The sequence below is a fragment of the Protopterus annectens genome, chromosome 5.part1 (assembly GCF_019279795.1).
Source record: "Protopterus annectens isolate FY-2018-M chromosome 5.part1, PAN1.0, whole genome shotgun sequence".
Classification (NCBI taxonomy): Eukaryota; Metazoa; Chordata; order Ceratodontiformes; family Protopteridae; genus Protopterus; species Protopterus annectens.
In genome coordinates, this window is record NC_056736.1 from 94,859,360 (window position 1) to 94,881,816 (window position 22,457).

Consider the following 22,457-nt stretch of genomic DNA (forward strand, 5'->3'; position numbering starts at 1 on the left):
AAAAAAACAAAAAAAGTGTAATGTAACTAAACACTTACTTTTAAAATCCTTCAAATCCCTCATGGAGTCTAGCACTCCCTGCTTGAATAGTCTAACCATCCAAGCAAACCCATCCATCTACTATTCAAAAAGCCCAAACCCCTCTGCTTCAATTAAACAAAATTTTCATTAACAGCAAAGTGGACACAAGACTGTATCCTTAAAAACCAGTATATATGTGTGAAAAATAAGAGAAGCATTATATGTCCCAAAGTTGTTGTTTAAATTACATATTTCTCATTTTTATATGTTCATTAAAACACCAAGAGACAAATAACATGTATTATTATTGTTTGATAACTATATACATCTTGAATCTCAACTATCATCTTGAAAAAGTGAGAAACTGATGTACTACAGTTAAAGATTCCTATTAAGTGCCTCACAAAAAATAAATTTCCTTCCCAAATGATCTATTTTCATTCAGTGAAAATGCAATAATAATAGATAAATAGATGTCATGACACATTTAAATAATAATGTACTGCTATTTGTGCTCAGCAGTTTACTATAATAAACCAACAAATCGCATGTCATCCCTATTAAACATAAGGTTTGTTTCTTTCTTTGTTTTGTATATAACTTCAAGTGTAATGATAACATATTGATGACATTAACACCAAGCTTCTAATAAAAAAGTTGCCAATGTCATATATATGTTTGTGTTACTATTAATATAATGCTTCTTTGAAACATCTTAATATGTACATTCAAATATAATCTTCAAGAAATGTACTTGAGAATATATCACAGTACATACAGCATTATTTTGTTTTCCTTATCAAACTCTGTAGGTAGATCCTGGAATTTTCTTCCAGCTGATATTACCTTACTTTCCACCTTAGGTCAGTTTAAAACTAGACTCAAACAACATTCGTCACTTAACTGGCTATGTCACTGTATCAAGCCTGGCTAACTCTAGAATGTGTAAAAATCTGTTAACCATCTTACTGTGTAATTTAATTTAATCCTGATTTACACTTGGGATTAACTCTAACCTGTGGAACTTGTTTAACTTGCTTACTTATGTAATCTCTGTAAACAGTCTGTTTGTAATATATAATGCTGGTATTATGTAATGCTGTATCTGCTTACCTTGGAGCTTTTCTCCCCGGGCATCCGCTGAAAATGGACATGCATCCAGTCGGACTATCCCGGTCAACAAATGTAAAATAAATAAAAATAAATAAATAAATACAATGATAAAGAGCAACACTTCTGACAGATCTTAATGTAAATATAGCATTCACCAAATTGTTAATTTACATGTTTGCAAAGCTTTCTTTTCATTTATCTTCTGTAACAAACTATACTGCTTTATGTAACAGAAATGGTATGTTTATATGCTTATTTATCATTCAAAAATATATCAAAACTAATCATCTGGAAAGAGAAAAAAATAAACTTTTGGTAACCTACTATAGCATTATATTATTAAGCTATAGTGTCTTAACAGTACAATATAACTTACAATTTAATTTAAGTTAACCAGAAATCAGAGTTTAAGTGTCTTATTGCATTCTCCATTCACAATCTTATGGTTTCATTGACTTTGTTCAACTGAGAACTTAGTGACATGTGAGCTAATGCATTATTCATAGGTTCCACCTATTATTTAAATTAACCTTCTAAAAGCTGTCCACCAATCAAAATCATAAGCTGTTAGCAGCCATGATTCTCTGCATGGGTGGGAAACTTCACAAGGCTGAAGCTGTTTAACAGAGAAAGCTACAAGTGTTTAAGATGAGAAAGCTCAAGCACTAGAGAGAAAAAAAACTTTACTTCTTTTTTACAAATACATCTTGTAACCAGACAACAATTGTCTCTAATTCTGTGAGAGCATTTCATCTCATTATCAAGACTAACGACTACATATAACAAATCTATAAAGAGAAATTACTTTAAATCTATTCCAAGCATCACAGCCCCTTCATTTGAAAACTATAACATGAAATATATCCACAGAGAATGGAATTTTCCCCCTCCACCAAAAAGAGACACATCACAATTCATCTGGTAAGGCACAACAGCTACACCTTATCACTAATAAGGTAAACAACTTTCAGGTTATACCGTTAGTAATTGTAAAACAACTCATCAATGTTACACTGAATTACAGACAGGCAAGGCCAGATCTGCATTCATAAAAAATGTTTGTCTATATTATACCCCAGTAAGGCATTTTTTTACTGTTAATGCTTTTAAAACATGAAATGCCACTTGAAGCACAAGTCCCTTTTTAGTAAATAATTTCCCATTTATGGGACTAAAATAAGAAAGGAAAATCTTTACTCTAGCAGGAAACAGTAGATGTACTTTTATTTATATTTTCTTAATGTCTCTAATGAAAGGAAGAAATTGTTTTCTTTTGGATATTACTGCTGCAGAATAGTCATTGTCAAAACAAGTGTTACAGCCATCTATTTTGAGTGGTGATTTAGCCCATGCAGTCTTAAGAACAAGTTCTTTATCTTGGGAGGAAAAAAAATAACAATAATAGACCTCAGAGAAGTGTTGTTTTCAGATGCAGGAGTAACTAAGCATCTATGTGCTCTCTCTTTTCTGAATGAGAGTGCTTCTCGTAAGTCTAAAATTTTAGAGAGCCACAAAGATAAAAAATTTATCATATTATTACCTCAGTTCTTTCAGATAATCCAAATATATGGATGTTATTCCTGCGAGATCTGTTTACAAGGTCATCCATTTTCGCTAGGAGAAGAGTCTTTTGTTTTAACAGCAACTCAGTATTACTTTCATCCTCATTCAGTCTTCCTTCTATGTCTTTTAAAGAATCTTCAATGCCTGATATCTGGTCTTTTGCAGATGTAGAGCCTCATTGATTTGTTCCATTTGTTTGGAACAGTTCTGTTTAAAATCTTCAATTTTGGTGTCCAATTTATCTGTCTTAAGTAATGATTCTTGAATGTTAATTAGTACTGAATTAATCTCTTTTTTTAGTTCAAAATCTTGTGAAGTTACCTTTGTATGACTGATTATAAGGCTAGATACAGTGATGAATATTTTCCACAAAGAATTTGACAGGAAAATAATGGAATATGTAAACAATTATTTGATGCAATCTTCAAGCACTGCAAGATTAATTGGAATTCACTCAATTACGTTGTTTAGAACCATTTAGAAATATGATTTCCTGTCAGAAATATATGTAGAAGCAGAGCAGGAGAAAAGTGCTCACCCTGGCCCATACACATTTTTTTCTAAAATAGCAAACAGGCAGGCATATATTATTTATTTATTTTCTAAAGTAGCATTATGTACAACAAATGAGTGTTTTGAACTGTTTAAAATGATGAATATAGATAGATAGATAGATAGATATGGGTCTATGTTGCTTGATTGAAATCTCACAATTTCGATCAAGCAACATCGAAACCCATTAAAGGAAAAGTGCACTTGATCAAAAGTGCACTTTTGCAAAAGCTGGTTCGCTGAGCCAGAAAAAAAACAAAACAAAGCTGCTTTAAACAGTATTTTGCAGGGGGGCAAGCCCCCTCTGCACCCCCATGTGGGTGGCTGCACCCCTCACACGCCCCTACATAAATATGCTAACTCTGCGATCACACTACAGTGTGGAAAAGTATATATTTCCTTATCCCCACTGTAATGCACTTTGGAGAACCAGCTTTTGTGAAAGTGCACTTTCGATTTAGTGCACTTTTGCTTAAATGGGTTCGATCTTCTGGTTGTCAAGAAAGTGAGTTTTCGACAGTCAGAAGTAGACCCATAGATAGATAGATAGACAGATAGATAAATAGATAGGTAGATAATGTACATATTGAGAATAAACTTACATAACACTTGCTAAATAGAGGAGTTTTTTAAGTCTTAAACTCAGTGTTTCACAGTGCTTATGATATAAATGAAAAGCACTCAAGCAAGATGATTGTGCGGCATTTTATTAATCAATATGTTTGCTAATGTTAATACTCTGTTTATAGGATATTCTGAATGCAACAACAGCACAGGTATACTGATACTGTGAATGCTACGTGTGCAAATAGTGTTGAATACTAAAATGCACTCAAATTGTGATTCATGAAAGGTGGGGAAATCCCCTTACATTGAGGTGGAGCAACCTTGAAACTGATTAGAGTAATTAAGGGTATGAAGAGAGAATTCTCTTGGATGAAGAATATAGTAGGTTTTGACAATCTATATAAAACATGAGTTTTAATTGTGCAACAAATTCTTTTTTTTTTCCTAATTTAAACATAATTCAGAATTATGACTTATGAAGAGACTACAGTCACTTGCTCAGATTGCCTCAGTCTGAGTCACATTAGCATGAAAATATCAGCTGGAATTACCACTTGTTAATGTTTTGTTACCTTCTTGTTAGTAGAGTGAGACTATAAATACTCACATGACAGAGACTTACAGGTGGTCGGATGTCAGTGCATGATAGAAAAAACTGAGTTTTGGATGTAAGGCCAGCAAAGAAACACCACAGTCCTCCAAAGAATAATAGCATCATTTCTAATGCCCGTAACCTTCACCCCACGGGAATCAATGGGCCATTGAGCTCAGGCAATAACAAATGGGTCAGCAGAGCAGCCCAAGGAAAAATAAAGTGCTTAGATGATGAACCTTTAGCAAAATAAATGTTGCCTTCACAGTGTAGCTCTAACAAACAGGAACTGATATGAAAGTAATGTATACCTTGGTGGCATGCAAAGGCTGATCAGTATGCATTGTTAACCATTCTGCCACCGTCAGCATAAGCATCAGATACAAGTTTATAGCAGGCGTATGCCCTCTCCAGTCCATGTTATCTTCATCCCACACATTCTTCAGTCTCCTGTTTTTAAGGCCATGAGCTCCTTGTAAGTGTGTTCCTTTTTTCTCTGCACTCCTCAAGATAAAATATTTCCTCTATTTTACCCCTGAATCATTTTCAGTTAGCCTAACCATGTGTCCTCTTTTTCCTATGCTTTTCTTTTTCTTAATGCTATTAGCCACTTAAACACTTTTTTATATAGATACTTTAGTTTTGATTATACCATTGCTTCAGTTTTGTTGCCTTTCACTGTTGTTGTTGTCTTTCAACTTTTCCTGGTTAGGGGTCGCCACAGTGGAACTCAGGCCCACTAATGATTGTCAGTAGATTTTCACGAACTCCGAGGTGCCAGCTCAACATTCAACCTTCAACGAAGGCATGCCCAGTTACGCATATCTTTCAAATGCCCACCCAATGGCGGGGAGGACATGCAGACTCCACACAGAAGGCCCTCCCCGCACTCCAGTCGAGAATCGAACGGGAGAACCTCTTGCTGTGAGGCAACAATGCTACCACTGCACCACTGGTTTTATGCTACATCTTTGGAATGATGGGCTCTCTAGAACTGCTCATACCCTGCTCAATAGGATTGATGAACCTTCTTTTACAAGTTGATAATATTTTTTCCATTACTGATGCCTCGTTGTGAGTATTGTAGTGCACCCAGTCTATACTGCTGCTGTATATCTTTACTTTTACACCATATAATATGATTATCCAGGTTTCTTGTTTAATTGTATTTTTACTGCTTCTTCAGATGTAAATTCTTCACTTAAATTTTCATTCAGTAGATTTATCATTTTGCTTTAAACTTAAATTGCCATATTTCTGTCCATTTTCAGTCTTTCACCTGATTCATCTTATATTGTATTTATGTATGAAATGTATCTTCCTACTCTGAAAAGTGATTGGAAAATAAGTGAAAAAAGGATAAAAGATAAAAGAAAAAACTATAATATAGCAAAGCAGTATTCATCTCTACAGTAATAATAAAAAGAAATTAGAAACCTAACTGAAATATACATATAAGTCCATTTATTGGATAATAAAGTAGATGACAGTGGACATGTCTGCATATATAAATTTGAAATAGCATAATAAACAAGCTCAAACAAACACTGTGGGATTAATACCTTTTAAGTGTGTGCATCTTCAAAAAACAAAACTAAAGACTATGTCATATGAAGATTTTGTGCATACCGCAACATTTTGGAACAACAAAATAGCAGTGGATGAGCATGTATAACTAAAGTCTCCCACAGCAGTTGACGTGAAAATCATATTAATGCAGACTCCCATGCAGGATGAAGAAATGCTGAACCGCTTACATTCTGTTATACAGACACACACACAGTCAACCACACACAGACATACAGTTTATGATAAGGTTAAAGTGCGATGAGCTTAATATGTGCTTGATATGTTTTCATTTTTTTCCTGTTTCTTGTTCAGATCAATTGACTCTTACTTTGATTCCACTGATGGACCAAACAGCCAGACAGTCAGCTATACCTATGAGACAAGGAACTCCCCAAGGTAAGACAAATATGAACATAAAGAGGAGAAGGCAAGATAATAAATGAATGGTGCTTAACAAAATATGTTACCATTTTTTTTTAGTTTTTTATTGTTTTGTTTGAATAAATCCAGATTACTGAATAGTGCATTGTAAAGGTTCAGTGTCATAATAATTAGGCAAGAAAGTGTTATGATACAGGGATTAGAAGTAATATTGCAATTTGACATGGGATAGTGCAAGGGGGTAAAATGTGCTTCATATACTTAGTTGTATGTTGATAAATAGTTTATGAGTGATTCACAAAAGTAGCTAGAAATGCATTCTAACATACACTAACGTGGATTGTTTTTATCATTGTAATAGTCTAATCTTCTTTAAACTTGTCAAGAAAAGAAAAGAATTACATTACAGTTATCATTGGGTTTCCTCTCGAATATATACCTACTTGACCAGCAAATGATTTTCTTTATGCAATTATGCCCTCATAAATAACACAGCTATAGGGCAGTTACATGAAAATGAATCCATCAAAGCCAGTGTGTCTGAGATTATTGGACCAAATAGGTATCTAATAGAAAAGAATGATTGTTTAATGCATCTCTCTGACTCTGTTTCTTTCACTAAATAATTTTACACTGTGCATCTAAAAACAAACTACCGTTTTAATTCGTACTGCTAATTAAGAGGTTCATAGTTCTGCATTTCACTCAAGTCAGTTAATTGTTTATAGAAAGGAAAAGATTTGCACAGGCAGTAGCTCATTTAATAAAATTGAATGCTATACTATTTTCTAGAATAGTGTCAAGATTCCTATTTCATAATGATGTCTTTAACTATAGCAATGGTACTGTAAGTCTTTTCTGTGTACCATCTTGCAATGGTGGGTAAAATGTTCCTAAAACTGTTTTAGATGCAAATACCTTGATATGGTGCATGCCTCATCCTAACCCAGACAGATATGTATATATTTAACATGAAACTTGATAATGTGCCAAAGGAAATCAACTGTAACTTTTCCATATACATAGGTGATATTTATTTGGGAAGGTTAAGCAACTTATGAGATCTGTGCCTACTGGTAATATCGCTTATATTAATTGTAACTTTTCATATATATGGGTAATACTTATCTGAGTTTGTTAAGTAACTTATGACAGATACATCACCTGATAATACCTTATATATTAATTAAAACATGTTTATATACATGGGTGTTATTTATCTGCATTTGTTAAGTAACTTATAAAAATCTGTAACAACTGGTGAAATCTTATATATTAATTGTAACTTTTTCATAAATATGATTGATACTTATATGGGCTTGCTAAGTAACTTATGACATCGGTATCAACTAGTGATACCTTATATATTAATTGTGAGTTTTTTATATTCATGGCTATAAGTTCATACATTCATGGGTTCATAGGTTCATAGGTGTTTACTAGGCTAATGACCACAAGGGCCTTTTTAAGCCTACCTATGCATCCCAAATCTCTAACAAGTTCTGGTACCCTTGATAAGTGTAAGCAGGAGCTTGACAGATGAAATATTTACAAGCAGGGGCCTGGGAGATGAGCCATTTACAGGTTGCTCAGTTATCTGAGTTAAGTAACTTATAAGATCTGTATTAACTGATGATACATTATATATTAATTATATGTTTTTCATATACAAATATGTGTGTGATATTTATCTTAGTTAAGTAACTTATGAGATATGCTGCAGCTGATGAGTCCTTATATAGTAATTGTAAGTTTTTCATATACAGGAGTGATATTTCTCTGAGTTAGTTAAATGACATATGAGATCTGTACAACTGATGATACCTAATATATTACTTATAAATTTTTCATTTACATGAGTGGTACTTATATGGGTTTGTTAAGCAACTTATAACATCTATAAAACTGATGATACTTCATATGTTAATTGTAACTTTTTCATTTACACGAGTGATACTTATCTGAGTTAATGATACCTCATATATTAATTATCAATTTTTCATTTACATGGGTGACACTTATTTGAGTTAGTTAAGTAACTTATGAGATTTGTACAACTGATGATACCATATATATTAATTATAACTTTTTCATTTACATGGGTGTCTGATACTTATCTGAGTTAGTTAAGTAAATCTGAGTTAGTTAAGTAACTTATGAAATCTGTACAACTGATGAAGAATCATATATTAATTGTAACTTTTTTATTTACATGGGTGATACTTATCTGAGTTAGTCAAGTAACTTATGGAATCTGTACAACTGATGATACCATATATAATAATTATAAATTTTTCATTTACATGGGTGATACTTATTTGAGTAAGTTAAGTAAATTATGAGATCTGTATAACTGATGAAACCTCATGTATTAATTTTAACCTTTTCATTTACATGGGTGACACTTATCTGGGTTAGTTAAGTAACTTATGAGATCTGTACAACTGATGATACCTAATATATTAACTGTAACATTTCCATTTACATGGGTGATCCTTATCTGGATTTGTTAAGAAGCTTAAAGATCTGTAACAGCTGGTGATAACTTTTATTCTTCACCAAGTAGATTGAACCATTTAGCTTCTCTGTGTAGGAGTTCAGGGTACAAAAAAACAGAGGGCAAGTGAGATGGTGGTCCCATTTAGTTCATTTTATTTAAAAAAGACCTATAGCCCTAACTCTGTACAGCAAACCTCAGTATCAATGAGAATTCAACACTTTCAATGAAAAGTAACTTCCCACATTAAGTATGATACACTTGCCATTTAGGCTAGGACAGGGTAGGGGACTGTCAGGGTCAGTCTGAAGGTAACTGGGTGTGGGAGATAAGGAAAGTGAAAACAGTTTAGAAGACAAAAGTGTTTATCTTTCACTTCAGTGGTTTGATAACATTTCCTTTAGAAGATAAAGAAAATAACAGTGACTCACACAGATCCCATTATATGCCAATGGCATGGGAATTCGAAGTTACTTCCTTATGTCTGGCATGAGTCATGCAAAGCATTATGGGAAAGAGAAAGGGTTGTAGAAGAACAAGATCGTGTTGATACATCAAGCCCCATTGGTAGCCATGTTGTGGAAAACAGGCTAAAATTACAAATAAATCACAGTGATTTTGAAGTGTTACAATAGGTCAGAAAACAAAGAGAGAGTGAAAAAAAACATTTTTTTTAGTTCTAGGGTGGAGATTTCCTTTAAGTGAAAAGTGCTACAGCTTTGTACTATATTCTGAATGTTATCCTACTTGTCAAATTACAGTATCTGGGTTACCTGTTTCCACTATGCATTATTTCTATAACATTTTAGACAGTATTACCTCATATTCTGTCTTCCTATTTTAATTTCCCTGTTTCTGATTCAGAGTTCTTTTAAGTGCTCACTGAAGGTTACATTGAATTGAAAATTTATGGCTAATAGCAGTCACTAAATTGTCAGCTTTTAAAATCTACATCACTTCCTTCAGTAACTGCTTTAATGTTTGCAGTTTTTATTACAGATATACCTGTCTTATAACTCAGCTCAGTAAAACACATTAGGGTATACAGAGTACAGATGTTACCACCAACCCAGTTTTGGTCTTGTGCTTCAATAGATTCTGTCTATGTAGCAGTTTCTTAAATATACACATCAGAATGGTTAATTACATATGTATTAAAGAAAACTGCTTGAACATTAGGGAGCTGTGAGTACACCAAGAAAAAGCCACAGTTTTATGTAGCAAAATGCCTTGAAACAAACATGAATTTATCCTCCAATTAATTTTCAATTAAAACCATTCAAAAATCTGTGCATAAATAAGTAAATAAATAACAATACCATCATAATGAGCAACAATTGTATATATATATATATATATCTGAGTGTGAGAATGTGTGTGTGTGTGTGTGCGTGTGTGTGTGTGTGTGTGTGTGTGTGTGTGTGTGTGTGTTTGTGTGTGTGTGTGTGTGTGTGTGTGTGTGTGTGTGTGTGTGTGTGTGTGTGCTCATGCATATGTACATGTACGTGCACATGGGGGGTATAAAAAATGATCTGGAAAACATTATTTAAATTTATATTTTCAAGAGTTAAAACTGTTAAAGAGAATTAGATTGTACTTATTTAAATTTATATTTTCAAACGTGCTAAAACTATTAAAGAGAATTTGATTGTGTTTGCATCAATGTGCATTTGTTCCTTATGCTTCACTTTAGGGGTTAATGTAATCTGGCTGCTGAAACAGGGAAACAGAATACATTGCAGTCTTTAACATCATCTGAACTCCTGAAGTTTGTGAGGTATATTTTTTCAGATGTGCTTAGCAGATTGTGAGGACTAGTCTTTCTGTGGAAGATGTGCAAATAAAAACAGTATTTAATTCATTAGCTGGTGTGTAGATATGTAGAAATTATTGTTGTAAATAGTACAATACAAGATACTGAGCAATAAGGAAATGCATCCTTCACATTGGCTAGGGCAAGTTTTATGTCATACAGGAATGAATGCAGCACAACATGGATGTCACAAAGTAAGCCTCTTACAGTAAGGAGAACTTGCTAGGTAAACATGCTCATGTATGAACTCAATTACTTTTGCATTGAAAAAAGTCATTACAAACGGCAACTGCACAACATTATATCAGAGCCAAGCGAGTCTAATTCTTTTCTGATACTGAAATATTGTTTACTTCAAAGTGCATCAGTCCAGCTGACAATGTAATTAATAAAGATCTGCTACATTAAGTAATATGAATATAATTTGTATATAGCTTAACATTATCTTTGCTATTTTATTTAGAATTAGTACGTCTTACTATGATTCCATTGATGGGCCAAGTAGCAGACCGGTCACCTACACCTATGAAACAAAGACTTCCAGGTACTGAGATACTGTAAGCTTGGTAGATGGGAAAGTTCATAATAATATATAGTTGTTAATAACATCAGTTTATGCATGCTGTAGAGCCTGTTCAGATTGTATCTGAAATATCACATCAGGTGGTACAGCTACTTGAATGTTGTTGAGAAACAGGAAGTAAAATGACTTGCATTACCTAAATGTTAAACTTGTTTTGTATTACAATGCTGTATTATAATATGAGGCCAATGACAGTAGAGGATGAAGTGCTTGTACTCAAAACAGCTGTAACCCTGGCCACATATAACTATTATTGAGCATTATAGTAGCAATGAGTTCTTCAATTTACCTACCATAAAATATAGCTCCAAAGGTGGTGGTGTTTACATATTCATAAAGCATATGCACACCTCCAAACTGGTAGTCCAATATAATGCATCCGAGGTACTTCAGGTGCAGCTAACATTGGGTAAGACAGCGATTCAGGTCGTAGCTTGATATAGGTCCCCAACCATGAACCAAGACTCACACTCCACATTCCTAAGCACCCTCAAAAATAGTAGGGTCCAGCTTAACACTCTCATACTGGACAACTTCAACTACCGCTCCATTAACTGGGAAAACTACTCCTGTACCAATACATTTGCCCCGTTTCCTGGAATTCATTAATTCCAATGCCCTGGATCAACCCATTCTTACTCACACTAGAGGTAGCAACATCCTTGACCTGGCCATTACTAACATGGGTGACTGTTGCTCCACACCAATAGTCAACTCTTCCCTGGTTACAGCCGACCACAAACTAATCACCTTGGAAATCCACATCCCTCCCACCACCACTCCCCGCAAAGGTAACCACCATGAAAAACTTCTCCAAAGCTAACTTTGGGCTCCTAAAAACAGAGGTAGCTAACTTCATGACACCCATGCAAATGGAGAATAGTTGCATGACCTCTGAATCATACACCAATGCACTGCACAAACACGTACACAAATGCATGGATCTCGCCATACCCAAAAGAACCAAGATGCTCTCCTCCAAAAAAAGGAAGCCAATCTGGTGGTCCCCTGCCATAAAATGCTGTACAACAGAAGGAGGAAACTGATGCGGAATAAGGTGCAGTCCCAAGACTGGAAAAACTCCCTTATCAGCCTTAATGAAAAGTTGAGATCCCTCATCAAATCCTCTAAAGCTAGCTATGAAAACAGAATTGCAGCAGATAGTAAAGACGACAACAAGACCTTCTATAGTTATGTAAAGAATCTCCATGGCAATACCCAGATTTTCTCTGAGCTACTGCACAATGGTACCTCCTATACCGAGCCAACAGATATCGTCAATATACTGACCAACAGATTCAGTGCCAACTTTATCCCTCCCCCCAGAGGACCAATCACAATACCAGTAGATTGCCAGACACCCAGTATTACTGCTGCACAGATTAAAACAGCGCTGTCCAAGGCCAAGAATACAGCTTCTATGGGACGTGACAATATCCCTGGCTGAATTCTACATGAACTACAAAGTGAACTGGCACCTCACCCATGTACCCTGTTCAATCACAGCCTCACCTCAGGCTTTGTTCCTATCGAATGGTGCACTGCTACAGTCATTCCTCTCCACAAAGGAGGAGTGACTACAGACCCTGGAAAATATCTCCCCATTAGCCTGATGAGTCTGATATGCAAAGCTATGGAACGCATCATCTTGGCCATAATAAACAAGGAAAGAGGGTATCTCAAAACTCTGGAACCCACACAGTTTGGATTTGTGAAGGGTAGATCATGCCTGCTCAACTTGGTCGACTTCTTTGAGTCAGTCACTAGAGCTGTGGATGAAGGCAAGGTGGTTTATACAACCTACCTTGATCTGCCCAAGGCCTTTGATAACATTCCCCACTCAGGAATCATAGAAAAACTCACTAAGCTAGGCATCAACCCCTATATCACTAGGTGGGTTGCAAACTGGCTCATAGACAGAACCCACAGTGTGAAAGTAGCTGACTCCAAGTCAGACTGCAGACCAGTCACGAGTGGAGTACCACAGAGTTTGGTCCTGGGTCCTCTCCTGTTTAGTATCTACTTCTCTGAAGTCCAGGCCAACACAAAGGGACTCTGGCTGACAAAGTTTACAGACGATTGCAAGTTGGGAGCTATTATTAACTCCCCAAGTGATGTTGACATCCTACAGAAAGGCCTCACTGAGACCAACAACTGTAGTCAGAACCATGGCCTTAAGCTCAATGCCAAAAAATGTGTCATTATCCCCTTTGGGAAAAACCCAGTTCACATGAATTACCACATCAATGGTAGTCCACTGAACACAGAATGTGTTATAAGAGATCTGGGAACACAGGTTGACAGCAACCTTTCTTTTGACAACCACATTGTCATTGTAGTCAGAAAGTCCTTCTATGTGGCATATCTCATTACTAAGGGTTTTGCATCCAGGAAGGAAGTGGTCATTGTCTCCTTCTATTCTTCCCTCATTAGGCCAATCGATGAGTACAGTGTCCCATTTCGCATGTACCTCTCTAGACACCTGCAACAACTGGGGAGGCCACAAAAGTACCTCACAAAGAGGATCCTAGGCCTTAAAGACTTGTCCTATATGGACAGACTCAAAAAAACTCCAGCTATTCTCTGTCTCATATCACCTACTTAGAGGCGATCTCTGCTTGACTTACAAAGCCATGTCTGACCCAGCTCTATTAGAAATGCTTCATTTAAAGAATTACCAATTGCTGCGTACCACATGCTCCAGAGACCTCAACCTCATTACCACAATCAACAGAACATGCTGGAGGGACAGGTTCATAACCCAGAGACTGCCCATGCTATAGAACAGACTTCCCATAAATGTCAAACAGAGCACTTCACTGGCCCTCTTCAAGAGAAATCTTGATGAGTGGATGAGAAATAAAAAATTCACCTCGGGATCACTCCAGTGGCTCTACTCAACAGAGCCACTGGGAACTATGGTCAGGTGGCATGATGCCAGGGTAATCCTATTGGCTATGCTTGTAAAGTCTCCAGGGCCATTAGCCTAGTACACACCTATGAACCTATGAGCCTATTTATGTTTGATAACACCTACACTGCTAATAAAAGGGCATCAATCTGCATAATGTTCATAGTTACTGATGTGTCAAAGCCAACAGCAGTAAAGGAGCCAGACAGATGGTCAACAACACTTACCACAAATGCAATTTTATTAGGAAAACTTACCCAGGCCATAGTCAGGGCTTCACCATCTACTCTAGTGAAGTAAAAATAGGCTGGTAGAAAACATGCAGATATGATGATAGATTATGGAGATACTGGGATGTGATCTGAGACTTGAAAAAATGCTTGCATATGACAGGAGTGTACATAAAGGGAGTATGTAATCCAGAAACACTGCACGGATGGAACAGAAGTGGGATAATAAACATAAGGATTTATAGAGAGACTGGGATATAGAAAACAGCTAAAAAGGGAATTTCAATTTAGATTTGAGAAAATTAAACCTCATAAAGTGATTTGTTTGGGCCTTGGAATGGACTTCTTAAGGCACTTTTAAAGGGTCAGTCTTCAGTGGTGCACGCCATATGGCCGAAGTTTGATGAATGACACCAGCCCTGCAGGGGACACAGAGGGAGGATTGAGTGAGTTGCAGATTTAGGCTCATTATTTATTTATTTATTTATTCATATTTACTGGGATAGTGAACTGATCTCAATGGACCATTGGCAGGCACAGCCTAGATGAATAGGATCACATAAGAAATGAAGAAAACAGGTTCACAGATACAAGGATATGCTAAAAACCAAATATCTATACATGTTTACATACGTAAGAATATGCTACAACATTTAGTTCAACAAGCAGTTTAAAATGTCAAAACATGGATGGAAAAATGGAATTATGCTTTGCAGAACTTTATGGATAAGATGTAGCCACAATAGCTAAGATGGCTTATGATACAGGGATGGCAGAATATCATTATATAGAAAGATATGAAGACATTAGAAGAGGCAAGTGAGAATAGTTGTAGGAAATGATGCCATGGGGAAAGACAGAAAAAATGTGAGAGAGACATGCAGAGGAAAGAGGAGAAGAAAGGAAAAGAAGTGTGAGAGATCAAAGAGAAGGGGGAAGTAGGATGAATGAGAGGCAGTAAGTGAGGGGATGGCAAGATGGGATATGGAAGGATGAAACTGGGATAAGGGGCTGTGAGAGAGCTAGAGGATTCATGTAACATGACCAGAGAGAGTGCAGATGCAGTTTGGGAGAAGACGTGTTCTTGAGCTGTCATCTGAAGTCTGAGTACTTTTGGACATCTTGGATTGAGAGAGGAAAGGAATCCAATAGTTTAGGTTCTATGATGATGAATGTATGGTCAGTGCAATAACGTTCAGTTTTTGAAGTTAGTAGAGTGGGTTGAGATTGAGAGATACCCCTAAGATTATATTTGGGGTTTTGGTGAAAAGTTTATGAGTGAAAGGGGACAATGTCTCAGAAGAAAGGACTTTGTGAATTAGTGATGGTTGGCTCTAAAATGTACTGGGAACCATTTAGCTTTGGCAAGAGTTAGGCAGAGATGTTCATTAATGGGGGAGTTAATAATGAACTGGCAGATTTCACTGGAGATGGTTTGTAAGGTGGTGGCATTTTTCTGCAGCTACAATGGATAGTTCATATTTAAGTTGAGATAAGAGTATTTGCCTATGGCAACTTTGGCTGGTTTTGACAAAAGAGGTGATAGACTGTTAACCCAGAAAAGTAGTGTGTTGATCTTTTTATATGTGTTTTGAATGTGTAATTGAAAGATAAGAGGTTGGTCTAGCCAAATGCCAAGGTATTTGAAGGATGTGGCAGTTTCTATGGTGTTAATGTTAACATCTTTAATATTAAGGAAGATGGGTGCTTTGGCTATTTTTGGTTGGTTCCAAATAGCATTACTTTTGATTTTGAGGGACTGAATATAAGTTTCTGGCCTATTAACTACTGGTTGCATGTTTGGAGGTAATCTTGGAGCTGAGTTTGTTTAATAGAATGGAATTTGTTTGACCTATAGATGACCATGTCATATGCATAAAGAATTAACAGTATCTGAGGATGATCAGATGGGAGTTTGTTGGTAAATATGGAAAATAGACGAGGGACTAAAGTTGAACCCCGGGGGACACCTTTAATAAGATGGGCTCTTTCAGAGATGATGGTACCTACTTTCACCTTGATGGATCTATTGCTAAAGAAGTTTACAAACCATGGTTTTGCATCATTACTAATGCCTGTTTCAGTTAATTGGTCAAAAATAGCAAGTTATGGTCAATTAGATCAAAGGATTTTTGGGAGGTCAATAAAGATGGTTCCTGTCAGGTTGCCTTTCTGAGGGAGTAAAGAGCTGTTATGGTTCTGTGTCCGAACCAAAATCCATGTTGCATCCTGGATAGAAGAGGGTATTTATATAAACAAGCAGTAATTTGGTTGTAGGTTATACCTCTCAATCTGGCAACATCTAAAATCTGGACAAAGGCCCATGAAAATGGGTGCCTACTTACGTTGATTAATATAAAATCTGCATACATAATTATGTAGCCCTGCCCACTCCAGTGGAATTGTGGGATACCAACTTTCAAACACAAACTGAAGAACAGACAACCAAAATATGGCCCCAGAGCCCAGACCCTGTAGTAAATGGTAACCATTTTTTAATGTGTAGCAATGATGTTCACTGGGAAGGGAAAAGATGATGAACCTTAGGATTTTGTTTTTGGTGACTTGTAGTATGTGGATTTTGTGGTAAAAGTAGGGCATTTAATGGTAGGCAATATTCTAATCTTAGATAAAGAATATTATAGTTTGCTAGGATCTTCAAAAGTCATTCTCCATGGCCTACTGATCAGTGCCATAGCTAGAGTTTGTGCCCCCGGAGCTGTCTTTAAGTTTTCCGCCCTTCCCCCCTCACAAAATCATGGTCAAATGTGGCCCCTCCATACACAGCTCTCCCCCCTGCAGTCATTCTAATTCCCCATTACTTGGCTATTTCACAGCATTTACCATAAACACTGTAATGTGTATACTGTTTTACTTTTACAGTGATGATTTGGATTTCATTTAAATCTTTTATTTTACACTTTATAGCACAAACACTAATAGAGCTCTGCTAAACAAAGCAATACAGTCTCACAATGAAAATAGACTTGGCATTAAAACTTCTCTCCCCTTGAAACTCACATTCATTGAAACAGCATTGGAACCCACATTCAAAGAAAATGCATCTGACCAGTGGCAGATAAAGATTACCTTTGGGCTGTTTTCAAATCATAGGCCCCTTGCACACAAAACATACATGTGTTCTTTGATATACCTTCCTGATTGTATTAAATTATATTCCTTGTATAATACAGCACACTTGTTAGAGCGTGGATTAATTTTATTGTTTTGAACATTTTTCCAGTAAGCAATGAAACAAAATGCATGAACCAATAATGACAAAACTGCCCAATTCAGAACATTTCCATCATGTCTACTCGGACGTCTACAATCCACCATTATCAGTAAATATGCACAATCTCTGCATAAGTAAAGTCATCTAAATAATTCCACATTAAAAAGATCTGTAACTAATAAAGAGGATGCTGCTAGCAAACAACTTTATATTTCTTTGTTTCATCTACAAATAAAGTGTCTGTTGTCCTTGAGGAATACATTGCCTATGTAATGTTACATTAAAAAATGATAAGCTAGTAATACTGCAATAGGGAATAGATGGCAAACTGATAATAGGTTCATAGTTACTAGGTACATAGGTATCTCCACCAAAGAGGACATTCTTAGGACTTCAGCATCTACCCTCTTATAAAAGTACACACACAGTACAGTAATCCATCTATATACTGGACACATCTGAGCTAGAACCACAACAGTGGAAGCAAGGCAGAGAAGCCAGTGCTGGCTGGGATGCCAGCCCATATCATATCTCTGATATGGCCTCAGGAATGAAGATGTGTTACTGACTTAGAACATGACAGATGGTAGGCACAAGTGTCATCTGCATTCCAACTGAAAATTTAGCTTCATCACAATTATCAGAGAGAAAACACCATCTGCAGTTTTGAAAAGGATCCTTTGCATGCAGCACTTTCATATCTCTAAGAATGATAAGCCTGTTGTAAATCCAGACAGGCTGTGCAGTTTCTACTGACATCTTTCATTCCTTTCAAAAGAATGCACACCTACACCAAACCTAACAACTCAGATTAGTTAAAGGGATGATAATCTACTGTATGATAACATAAAGTCACTGAGCAGCTGTTTTATAAGTATCAAAATAAGTATTATTAAATCCAAATATCTATTTAACAGTGATATTTCTATATTATCCTCATACTGCTTGAAACCCAGACTGCTTCAGCCAGTATAGTATCTGCATTTAATATGTATGTAGCTCCCAGACAAATCTTATACATGTACCACTTTTTAAACTAAGGAAAATACACAGTATTAGTATCTTTCTCTTTGACTTATTCTTGGAAAAAAAGGTCCATCCTAGCTAAGATGTTTCTTTTCAATAGCCAGATCTCTGCAACTGTCTAAATAAATAGCAGTTTTTCAGAATCAAGTTAAGAAAAGTGTTATGACTTTTAAGTTATGCAACACTGAATAAAGCAAATAGTCTTGGTGTGAGAGACAGATCATGGATAACAGTGGTTTAAGTACTGTGAGAAGTTACTTTTAAATCAACATTTCACAGAGTTCTGAAAATCTCCCTGGAAACAAAGCAGCTTGACTTTTTTATCATCACCATGTAATGCAGATATGCTCTCACTCTTCTGTTACCCACTTTATCTCTTTCACAGTAATGGGGAGCCAGAACTGTCTAGACACTTAGTGGATGGATGGCAGAGAATTGAATTCTATATGGGAAATGCACACACACACACACACAAATGACCAAACTTGCATCTAAAACACATACACATGACAAGGATGCGATGCTGCAATCAAAGATGCGAGAAATATATCATGCTGGAGAGGCGATGATACAAATCTCAGACCAGACTCACATTGGTAACTACCTTATACCTTACTTATAATTTGTTTTCTCTCTCAGAAGCTTCTTTCTTAGTGGATTTGGATTAGTGTGGAAATAGATGCAGCTGGTGTTAGCTAAGATTTTTAGGAAGCTGTGAGGAGCTGTGTTTAGTGCTCAGTGGTGAGAAGCTGCAACTAGAGCTCACTGGGCAGGAGCTGCACCTAGTGCTCACTGAATAGTAGCTAGTGTGCTGTGGTTTCTTTAAAAACCCTAATACGTGTGAAAGCCACTGTTTTATTCACTTTGCAATCCCTGACCGACTAAGTGGTCCTGCTTCCTCTGCAGGAAAAGGAAAAGCCTTAATCAGGAACTCAAGCTGAGGAAAAAAAACTCTTATTGGTAGGCAGAAGTGGGAAAAGCAATTGGCATTTCTAGTGGATTCATGACTTAGGATAAAAGGGTTATAACTTAAGGGTGTTCTCTGCAATGCGTTACATGTACCACAGTCCTACAGAATATATGCTGCAGCTGCAGTGTGCATGGCCTAGTCAGGATAGTGCAGCTGATACTAGCATGTGTGTGCAGTTAATATACAAAAAAAGATTGTGGAAATTAATTACTGCCATTACTACAGGCTGCTGGGCCAAATAGATGCAAACTCTGTATCTGTCAGAGCTCCTAAAAGAGCCAAATAACCTTGACTCGGACATGTATATAAAATGTTAATGCGATACCAATTTAAAGATAATTTTTCCTGAACACCTAATTAATGGACCTTAATTATATACACTGTACTGTTGTATGCTTTTGTTTTATTAAATACATTCTACATCGATATGTTCACATCACCTGTATATACATGTGTACAAGCAGTATACTAGCTACGAGCAAGCAATAAATACAAACTTGTCTGAGAAATACAGCACCAGTAAATCAATGCAAACTAAACTTGTCTACGACTGAACAATAAATGCAAACTTGAGTCTTAAGCAGTGAACTAGCTATGATCAATGAATGCAAACTTGTCTGTTGTCTCAGAGCAATACAGCATCAGTAAATCAATCAATGCAAACTTGTCTCGCGGCATAGTATGCACAACGTCCAAATCCGAGCAATACAATCTTGTAGTGAACTACTTTATAAAATGTAAAATAAAGCACACACATACAGGAATTACGCAAAACACTTGTCTTGCAGCATAGTATGCAGTATTATACACAGCATCTGAGCATTTGCAAAATGGCACCAGAAAGTAAATCTTGTTGCCAAAATACAGCGCTAGTTACTAATGTGAAAAATGCAGCACAACAGCACATACCGGCACCAGACAGGAATTATGCAAATTGCAAAATAGTCCAAAAGAGTGCTGCGATAGTCTTTTCTTTTGCGTGCTAAAAGTTAAAAATTAAGGTCTCATCTGTCCCTCGTGAAGCTGATGTCATCATGTCCTGCACGTGATGGCTAAAAAAAAAAAAAAAATTCGGAAATTAAAGGGGCCACTCGGAAATTCATGGCACCCAATATTTTGGTGTTTAACGAGGAATTTGGTATGGTTGAAGGTATGTTGTAGGTAATTTTTTCTCCTAAAGTGGGACGTTTTGAGATAGAATGGTATTGTGAAGTAGTAGTTGGCTTGGGTAGTTTTGGAATAGGAGTGACTGTTGCTGTTTTCATATCTGAGGCATAATCTTATTAGTTAAGCAGAGGTTGTATATGTTAGTGAGAGGGTGGGAGATGAAGTCCTTACAAAGTTGAATGAACTAGGGTGTTATCTGAGCCTGGGAGAGCATCTGTTTGTATTTTGTCCAATTGTGTTTCAGTCTCCTTGGTTCTAATCTTTTTGATGTGGAATAATGGAATGTAAAGGGGGTGAAAGGTGGCTGCGTGGGTGTTGGTTTGTGTTGTTGATGTGTGGCAGATTGGTAAACTCATTTAGGAAGTCATTCATCCTGAGGAGGGATGCAACTTTGGCTCTGCAATATGCAGCATATAAGTCTGGCCAGCGGCATGCTGCACTTGTGCCGAGTCCCTCTGTCAAGAGGTTGTTCGTGTGCAGATGTACATTTACAAAGAGCAATGCTGCCAAGAGGGGAGGGAGTAAGGGAACAGTCCCTGGCAGCAGTGTGTGTCCTCTATCTCAGGATAAGCCTAGGAAAGGTTAAGTTGGGTCTGGTAGTCCCAGTGAATGAAGAGAGGATCTAGTGACAGCTGATGGTCAGCAAAAAACTGAGAAAAATGAAGTAAGTGATAAAAGCTGTAAATAGTAAAAACAATGTCCTTTGGAATTATAAAATATGATTACATGTGGACCAGTATTACACAACAGAGGTTCGGGAGAACTGTACAGCTTTCATCCTCTTGAAAAAAAATGTGTTGGTGTCAACCAAACTAATATTCTCCTTAGTAATACCAATCTAAATTACAGATTATAGGGGGCTATAATTTTGGATATGGGAATGTTATACGCATGTAGAAAAACAAATCCCAATGGCACAACATACATGTTCAAATCACACTGTGGCTCTGCAGCCCTTAGACTATTATATTATTTTTGTACTAAGCTACTTGGAGTCTAGGATACATGAGTACATACGAACAATTGTTTAACTTTTCTTTAATAAATGTATATTTGTAATTATTAAAGGAGGTCCATCTGGCAAGGTGAAGGCTACCTTCAGCTTGCTCACAAATGCATCAGTTATGGAACATTTGGTACAGGGGAAAAAAGAAACTCAAGAAATGTATGACAGACACAGGGTATCACCTGTGAATTTATGAGACATTATAAAAGTGGTGGTGGTATTCAGACTACAGCCAAAGGAAAAAGAATTCAAAACAGAAACAGGGATAAGCAAACAACAACAACAAAAAAACAAACAAACAAACAAAACAAAGCCTCTTAAGGGAAATGTCAGATTGGCAAAATAAAATAGATGTGGCAAGGTGGTAAGTTTGGAAAAACAAGGAGTGCTTAAAAGATAGATAGACCGGATTGTAGATGAATATATATATATATATATATATATATATATATATATATATATATATATATGTGTGTGTGTGTGTGTGTGTGTGTGTGTGTGTGTGTGTATATATATATATATATATATATATATATATATATATATATATATATATATATATATATATATATATATATATATATATATATATATGTGTATATAGATATATATATATATATATATATAAATATAGATATAGATAGATAAATACAATTCAGTA

General features: G+C 36.1%; 1 protein-coding gene across 4 annotated transcripts in view; it reads left to right on the plus strand.

Moving 5' to 3' along the window:
- SCEL (sciellin) overlaps nucleotides 1-22,457 on the plus strand; it is a 474,262-nt gene that overhangs the window by 342,751 nt on the left and 109,054 nt on the right. For all 4 annotated transcript variants that reach the window (XM_044072905.1, XM_044072906.1, XM_044072907.1 and 1 more), the window contains 2 exons: nucleotides 6,290-6,373; nucleotides 11,132-11,212. In XM_044072905.1, coding sequence (XP_043928840.1) covers nucleotides 6,290-6,373; nucleotides 11,132-11,212 — 165 coding nt within the window. The remainder of the gene's footprint in view (nucleotides 1-6,289; nucleotides 6,374-11,131; nucleotides 11,213-22,457) is intronic.